Below are 17,171 nucleotides of genomic sequence, written 5' to 3'. Positions count from 1 at the left end.
TTTGAAAAGATATAAAGATAAGCAAAATGCTGTAATACTTTATGTTCCGCTATTTATATTTCCAACACGAAACATTTGCCAGAAAATAAACAGGGTCGCAAAAATTGAAAAATAAAATATTTTAGTCTTTGTACATGTAACTTTACTTCTTCTCGACTTTCATACTAGCAATGACAATGTTTTTTTTTGCTTGTCACGCTTACACAAATTTCAGTAATTATTTTTGAAAAAGACACAGAGAATATTTTCAGCCTGGGCCTACAGAGTAGCTGAAGCTGAAGTGTCAACTTCGTTCTTCAACAGAAAGCGAGAAAGAGATCATTTCATTCCACAACCGATGTGAACGTTAAAGTGGTATTCCACGATTCCGCAGATATTCCTCTCCGCTAGGATTCCATGAATATCGCCTCCAGTTGATGACAAGGAGAGAAACATCAATAGCGTGAAGTAACGAACATATGAATGCTGAACCCTAAAAATTCACATTAAATGCATAGCAAATCACAAAAATCTAATTTTATTTCTGGAGTCTTTTAAACTTTGAGAGGAAAAATTTCCCAGGACAATACAGTAGTAAAACTGCTGTAGGACCAACCGCAGCAAATGCTGACATTGCATGCCAAATAGGATTCACTTCTGCCCAGTACGAAGTAGTGACAAGTAGTAAAACTAGTGTACATGAGAATAGACCGATTGCAACCATAGTACACCATGTTGTCTCCTGAATTTTATATAATTATAGAGCCTTCAACTTCACATTAAGATCATTTCAGAAAAAAAAGAACTGTTCTACACCCGTATTCCAAAAGAGTTCTTTTCAACTAATTTGAAGCTAAAATAAGATTAGCAAGTGTATTAAAGTGTATTGCGTTAATCAATCGGCTTGGGATGAGCTACCACGTTCACTTCAATTCAAAATTGTTTTAGATTCGCAAACTCCCGTCTACCCCTTGGATTAACTTGCGAAAAGCACACAATGTATCACATCACTGTTTTTTTTTCACCCAGGCAAGTCTGGTGCTAAGTTATCGACCTCGGAAAGACAAAAACCTTGGTTGGCACTAGGGCGGATTCAAACCTCTGTACCAATCCTACAGGCACATCGTAACCTCTTACCGACTACGCTATGTACATCCATTTCAATTTGGAGTTTGTCAGCAAAATTTTGGTTTTAGAATTGGAAAACTAGTAGAAATGTCTAACGACATTTACTGTGCTCCTCAGCAAACGGTGCTGCTTACTGATTCACGTCTGAGAGTGCTTATCCTCGAGTAACTTTCCGCCGTCTGTTTACCTTACTTTTTTCAGAGGTGATGAATATATGTACCTCCGCAGTCAGCAGTAATTTGCACCTTTCATGATCTGAAGCAATGGTATGATATTAACTTTCATTAGAATGGTTATGATTATCACAACATTCAGCGTCGAAACAGTTCCAAAAAAAGAAAAAAAAATTCGCCTAGTTCTATTCGTCTCCAAATTGTTCTGCTTTGAAGCAAAAATAAATATTAATTCAATTTCTAGTAATAACGATCTGGTTTCTAGTAATAACCCACAAATCTGCGGTGTACGGATATCAGGTGAGTTATGCCTATACGGTGTTGTAGGTTGCGAGGAAGAAGGTGATTCTGTCCATTTCCCCTTGTATCAGAGGAAACGGTAGACCCCAGAATGTTGTTTCTTATGACGGTTTCTGGAGTAATGCACAACGTTTGCGCCTCGCCCTGCGATTCGTCGAAAACCCATTTGGAGAAAATCTATGACCCCGTATAGGTATTATCCATCTGAAACCCGTATCGCCCCAGATTCGTGGGGTTATTTCTTTAACATTTAATGCTGAGATTTTTGTAGGAAACGAGTAACATAATTTTTTTTTTGTAGAAACAACTCTAAAGGAGAGATGAACTGCAAAATCGAAACAACTACTGTTTATAGCAACAACGACTTTGTGTCAGACATTTAGTGGAAGTGCTGCATACTTATAGTCGTAACGAAGATGAATAAAAAAAATTCTTTAAAAAAATTCTGGAAATCCGGCTTACGGTTTTTTGTGGTGCTCGTTTCATTTCGGATTACTGATGTGTATAAGTTTTTATGATTGAAAATGGTAAATGATAATAAATTCCTATTAAACACATATACATACCACTATGAACCATGATGTTGAAGGGATGAGTTCATCGAGTGCAAAGATGTAAATAATAAGAAATGCGAATGACCCAAATAGAGCCGCTGTACATACTCCAATAATTACATCTTTTTCACTCCATACAGGACGGGCATTTGCAACTAAAGCGACTGTCGCTGCACAAATCACCTGTAAATGTATCCAAAATCGAATTACAATAGAAACAGTGACTCCTGTCTTCTCATTTAAAGGCATTACCCCGTGAATCTGACGTTATATGGATTTCCGATGGTCAAAGACTACACGGGATCGTATACTGCAGAAACAGGTGTTGGAACCCGCTCATTTCTTCTTAATCACCGTGGAAAACTGCCTGGAAGATCCGGCTTCGAGCGTTTCAGGGCGCTATTTTCTGCAGTGAGTTCAGGTTGAGCGCGCCAGCCTTGTGCTCAACTTCCAGGCCATTTTTTACGGCAATTAGAAAAAAAAATGACGGAATTACCCTTTTCCCCACAATCTACGACCCTTATAGGCATAACCCACCTAAAACCCGTAGCGGCTCAGATTCGTGCGGGGCCTTTAAATAATGGAAAAAAAACTTACCACCTCCACTAATTTAAAAACAGTCCTGTGTTTTTGAACACAAATATTCTCGAATCGTCTTCTGCTTCTCGAAAAATTTTCAAGTGTGAATGAATCCAGTGTTCTGGTCTTATTGGCAGGAATATGGTTGAGTGAAGCCATCTGAACATGTACCTTATCCAAGTAAATTGACACAAAAAAAATGTGGAAGACGGCGGTCGAAGAACTTCTCGCCATCTCTCTATTATGTGAAAAATACGCGGTCAAATATGTTGGGATCAGTATGGCACAAAGTGCATGGAGCTCTGAGCGTTAAAGGTGTGCGGGTTTAAAGGCAGCATATCACAAAACTGACATAGTTGGGAAAGCTGTGGGAAAATATAGAGTTCGAGTTGTAGATTACGAGTGCGAACGTTTCCTCACTCACTTCATCCTAATCGCCCTGAAAAATAGCGTGGAAACATTTTTTATTCGTACGAGGCACGTCAGAACGCGACACCCTTGTACGCGCTTCGGTACCCTGACTAGCATTAATTGGTTTCACCTGAATAGACTGCTTGAGGGGATTTCATCGATCTTTGGCCGCTTGCTAGAGAACGCAAGGGGTTTTGTCGTTGTAAAAAATGGAGTGACCCACGCCAAGTTTCAGGACGATTGAGGGGAACTGAGCTGTACCACGCTTGTACTAGTAATATATACCTCAAACTCTACACTTTCCCACAAGTTTCCCCACTACGTCAAGTCCATGATACGCCATCTTTAGATCATAGTGCCATAATAATCATTACGGTGTAAGAGCGACAGCTAATGAAAGTATTTCGCGAACAAGTGATGTCACAACAAAAGCGCATAAAAAATTTAAAAATTAAAAAAAATGTGATAACGAGAATTACACACTCTCTTTCATATGAAAGAGTATCAGAGTCTGAACAACAAGAAAATTTGATTAAAACGATTTTTATACAGCTGGTAGTTTTGTGCATAAATTTGTAGAAGAAGAAGATCGGAGGAATTTTCTTTGTTTAGAGTTTTATATTGTTTCATTATTTTATTTTGGGCTATTTTAGCTTATTGTTGTTTTTCAAAGACATTTCAATCACCGTTTGTTTAAAAACAAAAAAAAATGTTTTGGTACGTTTTAAGCGCTATTATTCTTCTTTATGAAACAAAGAAAACACTCGCGTAAAGTTGAAAAATGTGCATTTATAACTGAAAAAAGGAAACAACCTTGAAGACCTTGAAAAAAAGGAAACATTACACGTTGAAGTGAAACTGAGTTGAAAAAAAATTGAAAAAAAGCCTTATTTTTACAGCTTTACTTTTTTCCTACAAAATAAACATTCCGCGTTGTTGAAATCCCAGGTATTTTTATCGTTAAACAACTGTGAATGATACACATGGAAAATACTGATATTTTTTTTTCTTCCTATAACTAATCTACCAGAAAAACTAAGAGTGAAAAATGAAAAGAAAGGAACGTGCTTTTTTTCCCCTCATTCCTCATCAAAAATACACAGCAATAATGAGGAAAACGACCACGAGCCGACCACCAACCACAAATTCATCTCAATTCGATATTGAGTAGCGGTTAGCAATAGAGTAACGGTGCGATTGTTGAGTATTATGAACAGATGAATGAGTGCGAGAAACCGGATCATGGAAACGGATATATTGTTGAACAATAATCGTGATATTAATGCTACGGACAAGTGAATAAGCATTATTTGATCAAATTATTTGTGCCGATAACGGAAAAAAGCAGAAAGATCAAGAAACTTCACTAATAAACTCCCTGTCAGTTTTTAATTTCACTTTCAGCAACCTTAAATCATGGCACGTTCTCCATTTATTTTCCAGGCCTTCCATGTCAAATGTAAAACAAATTTTGGGATGATTTTATGAAAGCGGGAACTAGTTGTGGATGGAACCATTTTGTTTAAGAAAAAGAAAAGAAGAAGATTTTATTTTAAGAAAATAAAATAGGACCTACGTATTGTCGTATGCGAGAAACAAAAATAACACACTGCTCTTAAACTATCAGGGAAAAAAAGAAGAAAAAGCTATTTAAAACCAAACGTATTCGTTCAGGAAGGAATCAGAGCCTACGTTCATTTCTCAAACTATGTCACAATTGAGTAGATATTATGTTTTACTTAGTCTTGCTTACCACTGGCAAATTTTTGAGAAAACAAATAATTATCCTTTGTTTTTGTGAAGCCACCACAGGTGCATGCTTTTTAATCGGCAATTACAAGCTGATCTTTCCCTCATTTGGTTTTTCGAAAGCTTTGAAAAGGTACTTAAAAATTCGTTATACTCCTTCTTTTTTTAGTTAGTAGTTTTAGTTTCCTTTAGTTTCTTTTTAGTTTTTTTCTGTTCTGATCCTGCTCATCTACAGAAAACATCAAATATGCTTAAGTTATCGGAATAACACAAATTATTCATAGAAAAAGTCAAAAGTCAGTCCGACGCTTCAACTTAAGAAAAATTTTGCATTTGGTGGAATTCTCGTGGAACAACCGTTCTCCTGTCCAGAAAGGTATAAATGTTGAGAATTCGAAATAATCATTATCATTAATCACTTCATTTGCTCTTTCAACATTCTATAAACAGAATGAATGATACGAGTCATTGCGTTCCGCAGATTCGTAGTGGACGGTAGCCTTAACTTCTATGCTCATGTATACCCATCCAATCTATTGTATTTAGTGGTGACATTGCAAAAATACTGGAATGGGGAAAGAAGAGGAGCCTCCGTCGTTTACGTAAGCCTTTTTTGTCTTGAACGTTAAGAAAAAATTGGCAGATTTTAATTGCGTTTCCTCATCTGAACATTGTAAAGAGGCCCAGCACCACCAGAACAAGGAGAAGGAGGAGGTGAAATGGAAGATTTAGTGGAGCAATTGAAAAGGCAAAAAGGTGGTGCAACTGAGACCGGCGATACAGGAACTGAAACAGGATCGGTAGGTAAATTAACAATGTGGATAATGAATTAAATGTTGAATTAAAATTGAATTGATAATGAATTAAATCTTGATTTGAACCTTATTCTTACTCTCGAGGTTTTCGCTACTCGTCGTTTTTGCTATCGTTAGCAATGGCGATTATCACTGACGACGAGTATTCTCTTTTTTAGGTAATGAATAGTATTACTTAGTCCACACCCAAGACCTGTGAACAGTGAAATCATTACTTCCTCGATTCATTAGCGGTCATTTATTTTAGAACGTCTGTAGCATTTGGCATAGCGCCAACTGCATATGCGCATTGCTTGCGTTAGTTAGGGGTCATGCGACCCGTTAAAGGCAGCATACCGTGAATCTGTCGTAGCATGGATCTCTCATGGAAAGTTGTATACGGGGTCGTAGGTTGCGGAAAACCACGCGCGTCCGCTTATCTCTGCGTGAGAAACCGCATGGGAACCGCTACAGTTCCTACGAGGTGTGTCAGAACGCACCTTTATGTACACGTACCATTCTCTTCAGCAGTCTATTCATTAGCTTAACCTTATTGGACTGGTGAGGAGACCTTATTAATCTTCGAAGACTCGCTCTTTGATGTGGCGACGCATCAACGAGGGTTGTTTTAAGGCAGCGACTATGGAGAGGTGAGAAGAACGGCGTGGTTTTCCGCAATCTATGACCCTGAATAGAAGTCTTCTATTTGAAATATGTACTTACTGCTTTAGATTCGTGGTATGTTGTCTTTAAACTGCAGGATCACTGGTCGTATGCACTTCACATATAAGTGCGTAATGACCTCATTTTGGGACATGTTCATGAGTACGTTAGAGATGGGAGTTATATACGAAACGATCTGTTGGACCGAAAACAGAGTAGATCGTTGTTTCAGACCAGCGCATCAACGGGAACTGGAAAGAGGAAGAAGAAGAAGAAGGCTAAGAAAGTAAAACGAAAAAGAAGAAAGGATCGTTACGAATCACAAAATTATCTGTTACGAATCGAAGGCACCCTATGTTGTGCATCATTAAGTACGTAATTTCTTTGCAGTGTTATTCCAGATCTAACAAACTCATTACAGTAATTGGGTTCGTCTGGCTAGTCTCAGTATTCATCGCATTGATTGCATTCCTAGTTTGGGCAGAATTTGACGTCACCGCTACTACAGATTCAGTAAAATAAAGGAAGACACGTCGTTACAACAATGTTTTCAGTGTTCTTTTTAGTATAACGTTTGTTGTTATGAATAAAGCTTATGAAGTAGTGAATCATTCAAAAGAAATTGAAAGCTTACCCATACAAGAAGTTTCACACTCAGTTATGCTGCTAGCTGAACATCACATTCGCGGAGATCCCTGTGGCACATCTTTAGACTCGTTCTTCTTTCTGCTGCTTCTGAAATCTTCTTCTACCTGTATTTTCAAAAGCCCTCCAACGCTTTTCTGCAGCTAGTGTTTGCCACTAACCACTCAATATGCGGTGCATTCGGATCAAGCCTCTGAGTCCTTCTTTTTTCAACAATTCCCTGGTGATCTCTGAAATCCAATCCAAGTTTGCGTGTGTGGCTTCGAGGCACGCTCAGCACAGGCTCGTAATCTTCTGTTCATCATCTCGTAGTCCAAGTTTGGGCCCTCTCCGATGTGCCAGTCACCTTCGGACAAGGAGTCCTCGACTACGCAATCGTCGTAAACAACTTCTTTTCTCATTCGTTGCCGATAGCGGATGTTCTTTTCCACAGTGTGGCTAAGTAATATTTCCGCACGAAGGAGAGGGTGATCAGAACCACTACAAAAAGATGGTACTATCGAGACGTCAAGTAGACACTACATCCGATTGGTGAGCATTTGGACGATCTGCGCACGAGCCGCGTCACTGGGCGATTTCCATGTCCACCGTCAGTGATCTTTCTTCATGAGAAGGGAATTCCAATGAACGAGGCGGGCAGCGGAGAGCAGCCCGGCGAGACAATTGCCGTTTTCATTTCGGTCCTCTAGTCCAAATCTTCCGATCCTGTACTCCTCTTCTGTAGCCTTTCCTAGTTTTGCGTTGAAGTCCCCGACGACGAATTCGTAGAAGGACTTCTCGTTGCGGATAACACGAATTACGTATGGCAAAATCAGAGTCAAAAGCCAATCCGACGCTTCAACTTAAGGAAAACTCTGGAGTTGCTGGAATTTTCGTGGAACAACCGTACTCCCATCCAGGAAGGTAGGAATGTTGAGAGTTCAAAATAATCACTATTGTTAATCACTTTATTTGCTCTTTCAACACTCTTTAAACAGAATGAATGACACGTACGAGTCATTGTAATCAGCAGATTCATAGTGGACGGTAGACTTAACTTGTATGCTCATGTATACGCATCCGATCTATTGTATTTAGTGGTGACATTGCGAAAATACTGGAATGGTGAAAGAAGAGGAGCCTGCGTCGTTTACGTAAGCCTTTTTTGTGTCGAACGTTAAAAAAATTGGCATATCTGAATTTCGTTTCTTCATCTGAACATTGTAAAGAGGCCCAGCACAACCAGAACAAGGGGAAGGAGGAGGTCAAATGGAAGATTTAGTGAAGAAAATTAAAAAGGAGAAAGGTGGCAGTGAAACCGGAGGTACAGGAACTGAAGCGTCGGTAGGTAAATTAAAAAAGGATCGATAGGTAAATTAAAAATGTATATAAATGAAGATCATTGTCATGTTGTCAAAGAATTGTTTATAAATCCCCATATGCCACAGAGGGTTTATTTGAGAAGTCACACCTCTAACTTCTGTGCGAGAAAATTTTTCTTTTCATAACTATACCCTAGCAAAATTCCCTTAAAATGTTGTCTGTTTGTTTTTTTTTTCGATTGACCAACTCGTAGCGCGATACTGATGAATTTGATTATGCTATATCGATCATTTGCCTATCTTATTCTTACTCTTGAGGTTTTCGGTACCCGTCGTTTTTGCTATCGTTAGCAGTGGCGATTATCACTGACGACGAGTATTCTCTCTTTTTTAGGTAATTAATAGTATTACCTAGTCCACACCCAAGACCTGTAAACAGTGAAATCATTATTTCCTGGATTCATTAGCGGTCATCTATTCTAGAACGTCTGTCGCATTTGGCATTGTGCCAACTGCATATGCGCACTGCTTGAGTTTGCCAGGTGCGACCCGTTGAGGGGAACATACCATGAATCTGTCGTGGAATGGATCTCTCATGGAAAGCCTCTACGCAGGTTCGTAATGCGGAAAACCACGAGTGTCTGCTCATCTCTCCGTGATCTTCATGAGAAACCGCATGGGAACCGCTTTTGTTCCTACGAGATGTGTCAGAACGCGTCTCTATGTACACGTACCGTTCTCTTCAGCAGTCTATTCATATGTTTACCCTTAAACGGTCAGATGAGGAGACCTTATTAATCCTCGAATACTCCCTCATTGATGTGGCGAGGCATCAACGAGAGTTGTTTTAAGGAAGCGACTATGGAGAGGTAAGAAGAACGGCGTGGTTTTCCGGAATCTATGACCTTGAATAAAAGTCTTTCATGGGAAATCCTTAACGCTTTAGATCTGTGGTATGCTGTCTTTAAACTGCAGGATCACTGGTCGTATGCACTTCACATATAAGTGCATCATGACCTCATTTTGGTACATGTTCATGAGTACATTAGAGATGGGAGTTATATACGAAACGATCTGTTGGACCGAAAACAGAGATCGTTGACGATTATGATTCGCCCAATAGTGGTGAAAAGACGAATTTATTTCAGACTAGCGCATCGAAAGGAACTGAAAAGAGGAAGAAGAAGAAGAAAGGTAAGAAGGCAAAACGAAAAAGAAGAAAGGATCGTTACGAATCACAAAATTATCTGTTACGAATCGAAGGCACCCTATGTTGTGCATCATTAAGTACGTAATTTCTTTGCAGCGTTATTCCAGATCTTACAATCTCATTACAGTAATTGGGTTCGTCTGGCTAATCTCAGTATTCATCGCATTGATTGCATTCCTAGTTTGGGCAGGATTTGACATCACCGCTACTACAGATTCAGTAAAATAAAGGAAGATACACCACTACAATAATGTTTTTCAGTGTACTGCTCAGTACAACGTTCGTAGCTCTGAATAAAGCTTATGAACTAGTCAATAAGTCTTCAAAAAAATTTGAAAACTATCCTATACAAGAAGTTGCACACTGTGATATGCGAAACCGACAGTAATTGTGTCCTGCATCAAACTTACTCCGATGCCAGTTTACACATTATTTGCGGGTTTGCAACCCTGAAGAAGCCATTATCTCAGTAGAAAGAAAAGCATTCGTGGAAGTCTTGAGTTTACTCTTTCTTCTTCTTCTTCAACGTTCGTCCCGTTTAGGGCAGATTCCGTTTTCGTAGTGTTTTCAGCTCACTTCATTTCACATGATGAGGCGGGTGTGGTGCTGTCGGCTGGAGCTCCGTTGTACCCAGATGCTAAATGGTTCGAAACCGTCTTAGTGCTAAATAAGCCTTTCATCTCTCCGGGCTCGATGAATTATTATCAGACTTGTCCGGAAGGATAAAAACACTGACTCAACTATCGGCTGGCCTCTGCAAGCCATTGCATAGGCCAACCCGCGTCCCAAAGCCTCAACAATTAGGAATCGCAGTAAAAACGCGTTAGCGCACCCGAAGTAGATTGATACGCCAGTGAGTTAATTTTACTTTTATTTAACGTGACCCACGGATCTCCTCACTAGAGAGATCACAGCCGGTTAGTCGCGAGGCTACGTGGCGCATCCCCGGGTGGCGGGGGCTAATCGCGGACCAAAAGCGACCTTGTGCTTGCCCCGAGACGCAGGTGGATTCAGGGGATGGACTCCCTGTTTCTGCTGAACCAGGACTGACTCATGACATCCTTGTATCCCGCACGTCGGTCCGGCCAAAAGCCTGCAATCAAGTGACTGGGAGGTGCAAGGGAGGCGGTTTGGAGTCGCCTCCAACAAATAATCTCCAAATGTCCACTCCGGGAGAACGAAAGTTTTTCCAAGAAACTCATGGGACTAGAGGCTTGCAACCTGCCCACGGGTTTTAAAATTTTAACGCAAAACACAATAATAGAAAAGAGTCTCCTGATTCCGGTAGCGCCAGGTAGGACGGAGTTGCAGGAGTCATGTAGGCTACCGAAACGGAAAAGGACTAGGATGGCGATCCGTACTTATAACGCACGTACGCTTGCATCGGAAGTTCAGATCTGATGGTGCAAGCCAAGAAGATCAAGTACGACGTCATCGGACTGACCGAGACGAGACGGCGTCACCTTCAACTGTTCTTAGGAACATGCGACAGTAGAGGTGTTGGTGGAGTTGGCGTCCCCGTCAACATGAGTATGGCAAAGAACATCGACTCTTTTGAACAACTTACGACTCGAATCGGACGTCTGCGGATGAGAAGATGTGGCCCAACATCAGCTTTGACTATCTTCGTCGCTTACGCTCCAACATCAAGCTACGAAGAAGAAGTCGAAGCTTTCTATATGGACCTGGAGAAGTTCTACCGAGAAGACCATGCCTTCTACAAGGTCATAGTTGGCGATTTCAACGCCAAAGTTGGCCCAAGAAGAACGCCAGAGGAACTTCACATCAGGACCCACGGCCTACAATGGAATGACCAGGAAGAGAGGCTCTCCGAGTTCATCATGACGACTAAGTCCATCCATGGGAACTCGCAATTCCAGAAGCCCTCCTCTCTACGCTGGACGTGGGAGTCACCCGGTGGAGGGTACCGTAATGAAATAGACCACATCATCGTCAATAAAAGGTTCTGCCTGACGGACGTCGGTGTTGTACCAAAGTTCTATACGGGATCGGACCATCGCCTCCTCCGAGGAAGATTTTCCTTCACAAGGAGAGCATAGAAAGCCGCCAAGTTCAGAGAGAGAAATCCCAGGACTACCATCAATGCAGAGAGGCGATAAAGGAAGACCTTAAAGAGCGAAGAGCAGAAGTGCTGGCTGAAGCTGCAGAGGCGGGGAAAAGCATCCACTATGCCCGTCGAGACTTCGCCAGTCGCAAGACAAGGATGACTGCTCTCCGGAACCCGAGGGGAACAGCCATTGCATCGAGAAGGGGGATGGAGAAAAGCATCTACGACTTCTACTCTGATCTCTTCGACAGCCATGTCCACTTGTCTCCTCACCATCTGAGGGAAGATGGACAAGTCATTCCAGAGGTTCTCCCGTCCGAAATACGACATGCTATCATGTCGGTAAGAAATCGTACGGCACCCAGCCCCGACAGAATAAGACCAGAACACCTGAAGAGCCTTCCGCCAGTACTCATCAACACCCTGGCGAGGCTCTTTACACGTTATCTGTCGGAATGCAAGGTTCCTAAACAGTGGAAGACCAGCAAGACCGTGTTGTTGTATAAAAAGGGAGATCCACATGATATCGGCAACTATCGTCCAATCTGCCTACTGTCCGTCATCTACAAGCTCTTTTCGAGAGTAATCCTTAATAGGATTGAAAAAGTCTTGGATGAAGGACAGCCATGCGAGCAAGCAGGGTTTCGAAAAGGATTCAGCACGATTGACCACATTCACACTGTTTTGAAACTCATCGAGGTATCACGAGAGTACAAGATGCCGCTCTGTCTCACCTTCATCGACTTGAAGAAGGCCTTCGACTCAGTCGAGACGGAAGCGGTCGTGGAAGCATTGGACAACCAAGGCGTCCCTACTCAGTACATAAAGGTACTTCGAGAGTTGTACAGTAACTTCACGACTGGAATTTCGCCATTCTACAAGAACATCATCATTGAGGCGAAGAGGGGGGTCCGACAGGGTGATACAATTTCACCCAAAATATTCACAGCCACCCTCGAGAACGCAATGCGAAAGTTGGAATGAGACTACATGGGAGTGAAGGTTGATGGTCGGCTGCTACACCATTTGCGCTTTGCTGATGATATCGTACTGATAACACCTAGCATCAGCCAAGCGGAACGAATGCTGACCGAATTCGACGAAACATGTGGATGTATCGGTCTTCAGCTGAATCTACAAAAGATCATGTTCATGCGGAACGGATGGGTCTCGGATACCCCATTCACGCTCAACGGAACGAACATATCCGAATGCACCAGCTACGTTTATCTGGGTCGGGAATTGAACATGATGAACGACCTGACCCCCGAGCTGGGCAGGAGGAGACGAGCGGCTTGGGGAGCGTATAAGAGCATCGAGGATGTAGTGAAAAAAACCAGGAACACACGGCTTCGTGCTCTCCTCTTCAACACCACCATACTTCCTGCTTTGACCTATGCTTCTGAAAGGAAACATGGGCATTTTGCAAGCAGGAAGAAAACGTGGAAAGCGTCATTGAACGCAATTGAGAGAGTGATCTAGGAGCTAGGAGTGTCCCGTTTCACGCAAGTGAGGGACGGGATCCGAAGTTCTCTCCTACGCCAGCGATCAAAGATTAGAACCTCGTCGCGTTTGCCAAGGAAAGTAAAATAAAGTGGGCCAGACACGTGATGCGCTTTACCGACAACCGTTGGACCAGAGCCGTGAGCGACTGGGTCTCCGCGATATTAAGCGCACTACAGGAAGACCGCCGACCCGATGGTCAGATTTCTTCACGAAGTCCTTGAAAGAAAAATATGATGCTCTTCGTGTCCCACGCGAAAGGAGGAACCACTGGGCTACTCTGGCACGCGATCGGGACAAATGGAAGAATTACTGGCGCCCGCTCGACCAGTTCGAAGATTAACGGGAGTCAAGGTGATCAAGATGAACGTGATCAAGGTGGTTGACAGCAGGCTTCATGTCAGCGCTGACGACAGCGACATTAGTCAGTGCTTATTCGGGCATCCCTCGATTGATTTCTGCGTACTGCTAGATCTACGCCGATCATGCGAGGAATTTGGTTATCGCGCCGCAGAATGCCGCCGTACCTTCGAAGTCAATTTTTCCTAGACTTTGGGAGACACACGTCTAGCCTTTGTCGGATTACTTCGTTGCGTACATGATCGGGCTGAGTGACATCAGTTGTCCATCCTAGCATCTCCACTTCCTTCTGTTTGAGACGACGTTCAACTTCTTCGGTTTGGGGGGGGGGCAGCACCCGACCAATAGTGCGGTATAGATTGAAGGACGGTTCTACATAACTTTGACTTGAGACGGTCTGGCGTCCTTTTCCAGCGGAACAAGCTAGTGGTTGCCCACCCCTTCACCTATGCATCGATTCCATGACCAGTATGCTAAGGTGCAAGGCTGCCCTTGGATATAATCATCGTGACAAAAATATATGAAAGCGGACGTCCTTGGGAGGGTTGTGGTGCCAGTCTTGATGGTGTCAATCTCGTTCACATCAGTCATCATGTTTTCTGTCGTTTTGAAAAGTAGCCCAAGCCTTGCTACTCTATCGAGCGACACTTATGTCTAAGTTAACAATTCTTCATTTTCTTGAGAGGACAGCACACCGTTATCGCCGAAAAGTAGTGCACACGTACACATAGTGCAGGCGTCAAAAGTTATGTTTCTAGTTATGATTTTCAAAGCGATCATCAAAAGAAAGAGTGCTGAGCCCTCACCAATAGAAATGAGAAATTCTGCCGTCGTTCCTAAATCTGCCTGCATTTCTTTCCTGACTTTGTGGGTCAGGATTCGGACCCACCTGTTTAGCTCCTCTCTAAGAGCATTTTGTCGTGACGTGTACATGATGACTTCATGCGGAATGCGATTGAATGTTCCCCTTAAATTTCAGGGATGAGAAAAGCAGATGTTTCCGCTTCTCACAATTTTACTGAACGAGGAAACTTGTAGCGTTGTTGGCACCGGTGGTGGTCCGGCTGGTGACGAAACTGGACTGATTAATGGACAATCAATGCCTATCGAATTCTGAGATCGATTCTGCATTCAGAGATCTTAGCGCTGTGATGTAGCTGTCGAGTTGCATCTGATGCATGTAATTCAAGCAGTCTACTGGATTACCTTTCTCTTTACAAGTAGGTATTGTACTTCTAATCAAGACCTTCTGAATAAGTACTTCTAATTGTTTCCGGTGGGGCGAGTGTGGTGTAGCGGTTAGAGGTTCCGCTTCCTGCACGATCGATCGGGCGTTCGAATCCGCCCTAGTGCTCACCAAGCCTTTCATCCCTAAGGGGTCGATAAATTGGTACCAGACTTGTCTGGGAGGATAAAAGCACTGACTTGACACATCGGCTAGCCACCGCAAGTCATTGTATAGGCCAGATACACGTTCGTAAACCTCAAACGATTCTGAATTGAAGTGAACGTGGGGGCGCATCCCAAGCGGATTGATTAACGCCAGAAACTTTATCCTTTATCCTTTAATTGTTTTCGGTGCACGGACGTCTTCTTTTCTTCCACGATTCGATTCAGAAAATGTGAAAACACAGTTTAGAATACTTCATCCTCATGACTTCCACAGCTCTTTCACCGCCCTCATCCTTTTCAGAGCCATTCATTTTCGTAAGACGTTATCTGTTGAGTAGGCCCATATGTAGTCAGAGCTGATAGAACTGGTGGAATCTTCAGCTGAGGTCCTCTCGATATAGTTACGCCATGGCTTTAGCAGCTTTAGCGCCTTTCTGTCTACCTGCAAGGTTGGCCAGATTTGGTAGATTGGGCCATCGCGTATGGATTAGAGGAAGTGAAAAAGTAAATCAGTCTAACAAAATTTCATTTAGTAAGTTCCATAACTCTCTAAAGGCGCCCACTTTTGTCTTAATTTCTGCTTTACCCGGAAATTCATAAAGGGTTTTTGAAGTTCTTTCGTTTTATATATTTAACAAAACAAGCATTTGCAGGATTTGAGGACGATAGGAAAGTTTTTTAGGCCAAGGATGGGTGTGCAACAGTTCGAGTTGCGATAACGTCGTTCAGCAGCAAAAACGACCGTGCACAGACAACTTACCTTATTAAAATACTGCAAAGCAATCGTGATTAAGTAGATCTTAACTGTAAGGTTTATTAGTGAGCTTAACTTCATTACAAGAGGTCGTTCTCCCATGCACTTATTTAGATTATGTAAGTTGTAACGTATAATTTGTTTAACGGTTACATACATTGTTAAAAGTGCTTCTGAGTAGGACTGATTCGCACATTCCCGCGTCTTGTCCGGTTTTTCGTCTGCATTTCTTTCAAATGTTACGCTATCACGAAAAAGTCGCACCCGGGCGGCAAATTAGGATAATTTATTCAACCAAATGAATGCGATCTGGTGTGGTTTAGACCCAGTAATGGAGATTATCTACGGATTACGGACAAAGATTTTACTTAGACTAGTTCATTTTCTATGTCATTATCTCTAGTAGATCTCTAGTATCCCTAGAAGATGCTATTCTGAAAGGAGCAAGAAAACATCTGAAACATTCGTGATCTCTGCTGAACTGAGGAGTATGGACAACCTACAGGAACCCTTGATAATGATACTTCCATGATGTCTTCTCGTTATGTAGACTGTAGGATAGCTAACACGTACTTTAATGAGATACCCAGTGAGAAATTTACTCGATGTTACTTTGTGGCACACTGCCATGCCAGGCCGTTTTTATTGAAACGGTCAGGGATCAATTTTTGGAAGATGTGAGATATTTGCATTCACGATATAGGATGTAAACAAGCATATTTTCATTCGACAATAATAACTTCCCGTAGTAACACTAGTAAGAAGAAATTTATACGTCATTTATACGTCAAAAAAAAAGATCTAAGACTGGACACAGAAGTGAAGTGCAGAGTAGGTTGTGCAAGTTTCTGAATAACCATAATGAATGTTTTATCAGTTAGAAGGAGCGAGGGAATCCACGAGAAAGGCTACGGATCGCCGTGAAAGACGCCGCATCAACGTGAAAGCAGTCAAAAGCCAGTGAGGCAACCGAAGTACAAGGTTCCACAGTATAACGTACTTCGGATCAAATGCGGTTCCCAGGCCTCTTCTTCGTTTCTTTTTTGTTTTTTTTTCACGACGATTAAGGAGAGATGAGTGCAACTGCCGGGATCCCGAAATCTATGGTCGGGTCAAAACGACATGAATCACGAGTGTATTTGCGGTGAATTTGCGTACTCGCTAGAAAGCGATGGGTGGTGCCAGTAAGGGTTTCACGCTCCTAGCCGCTACGCTTCACCGAAGCGCCTCGAGAGAAGCCGCGTACGCAATTGCATACAGGCTTTATGTCGTTTTGACCCTACTATACAACCCATCTCCAGCTTCCCTCACGGACCCCTCACAACGTCAAATTCTTGGTATGCTGAACTGCACGCTGACCCTGCTCATGGGACGTCCTCAATCTTCTTGTTTGTTTCAATTTCGATAGTATATGCAATTAACAAAAAGCATATGTTTAATTGAATTAACCATCCGAAGATGATAGAATCATTGGAAGCGGCTGTGTTTCGGATTCTGCCAGGATTAATTTGCAATAACTCAAACCAAACCTTCAGAACTTTTGTCTAAAAATCTAAAAATTTCATTCTAATCTTCTATGTTTTCGCCTTGAGTTTAGAGAATGAACTA

General features: G+C 42.2%; 4 protein-coding genes across 7 annotated transcripts; 3 read left to right on the top strand and 1 right to left on the bottom strand.

Annotated features, from left to right (window-relative positions):
• Nucleotides 1–346: 346 nt before the first annotated feature.
• Nucleotides 347–2,872, bottom strand: RB195_007714 (uncharacterized protein; the record flags this gene model as incomplete). Of its 2 annotated transcripts, XM_064181491.1 has the most annotated exons (4): nucleotides 347–472; nucleotides 596–721; nucleotides 2,147–2,317; nucleotides 2,732–2,872. In XM_064181491.1, 4 exons carry the CDS (start codon nucleotides 2,870–2,872, stop codon nucleotides 347–349), a joined length of 564 nt encoding a protein of 187 aa, XP_064038275.1. The 2 variants fall into 2 exon arrangements, with proteins under 2 accessions (XP_064038275.1, XP_064038276.1); XM_064181492.1 differs by lacking the exons at nucleotides 2,147–2,317; nucleotides 2,732–2,872 and having other exon boundaries at nucleotides 596–703.
• A 2,452-nt stretch (nucleotides 2,873–5,324) lies between these two features.
• Nucleotides 5,325–6,852, top strand: RB195_007713 (uncharacterized protein; the record flags this gene model as incomplete). Of its 2 annotated transcripts, XM_064181490.1 has the most annotated exons (6): nucleotides 5,325–5,368; nucleotides 5,420–5,475; nucleotides 5,553–5,587; nucleotides 5,644–5,673; nucleotides 6,563–6,701; nucleotides 6,752–6,852. In XM_064181490.1, the coding sequence occupies 6 exons, from the start codon at nucleotides 5,325–5,327 to the stop codon at nucleotides 6,850–6,852; spliced, it is 405 nt and encodes a 134-aa protein (XP_064038273.1). The 2 variants fall into 2 exon arrangements, with proteins under 2 accessions (XP_064038273.1, XP_064038274.1); XM_064181489.1 differs by lacking the exon at nucleotides 5,325–5,368 and having other exon boundaries at nucleotides 5,444–5,475; nucleotides 5,553–5,673.
• Nucleotides 6,853–8,076: 1,224 nt separating this feature from the next.
• On the top strand, nucleotides 8,077–9,714 carry RB195_007712 (uncharacterized protein; the record flags this gene model as incomplete). The annotated part of the gene is made up of 4 exons (XM_064181488.1): nucleotides 8,077–8,108; nucleotides 8,184–8,298; nucleotides 9,425–9,563; nucleotides 9,614–9,714. 4 exons carry the CDS (start codon nucleotides 8,077–8,079, stop codon nucleotides 9,712–9,714), a joined length of 387 nt encoding a protein of 128 aa, XP_064038272.1.
• Nucleotides 9,715–10,886: 1,172 nt separating this feature from the next.
• On the top strand, nucleotides 10,887–17,167 carry RB195_007711 (uncharacterized protein; the record flags this gene model as incomplete). Of its 2 annotated transcripts, XM_064181487.1 has the most annotated exons (5): nucleotides 10,887–11,449; nucleotides 11,596–12,463; nucleotides 12,557–13,027; nucleotides 15,678–15,682; nucleotides 17,161–17,167. In XM_064181487.1, 5 exons carry the CDS (start codon nucleotides 10,887–10,889, stop codon nucleotides 17,165–17,167), a joined length of 1,914 nt encoding a protein of 637 aa, XP_064038270.1. The 2 variants fall into 2 exon arrangements, with proteins under 2 accessions (XP_064038270.1, XP_064038271.1); XM_064181486.1 differs by lacking the exons at nucleotides 15,678–15,682; nucleotides 17,161–17,167 and having other exon boundaries at nucleotides 11,596–12,382; nucleotides 12,557–13,036.
• Nucleotides 17,168–17,171: the final 4 nt, after the last annotated feature.

The sequence above is a fragment of the Necator americanus genome, chromosome I (assembly GCF_031761385.1).
Source record: "Necator americanus strain Aroian chromosome I, whole genome shotgun sequence".
In the NCBI taxonomy this organism is placed as follows: Eukaryota; Metazoa; Nematoda; class Chromadorea; order Rhabditida; family Ancylostomatidae; genus Necator; species Necator americanus.
The sequence above is the reverse complement of the archived record's forward strand: the minus strand, read 5'-3'. Positions and strand labels throughout refer to the sequence as shown.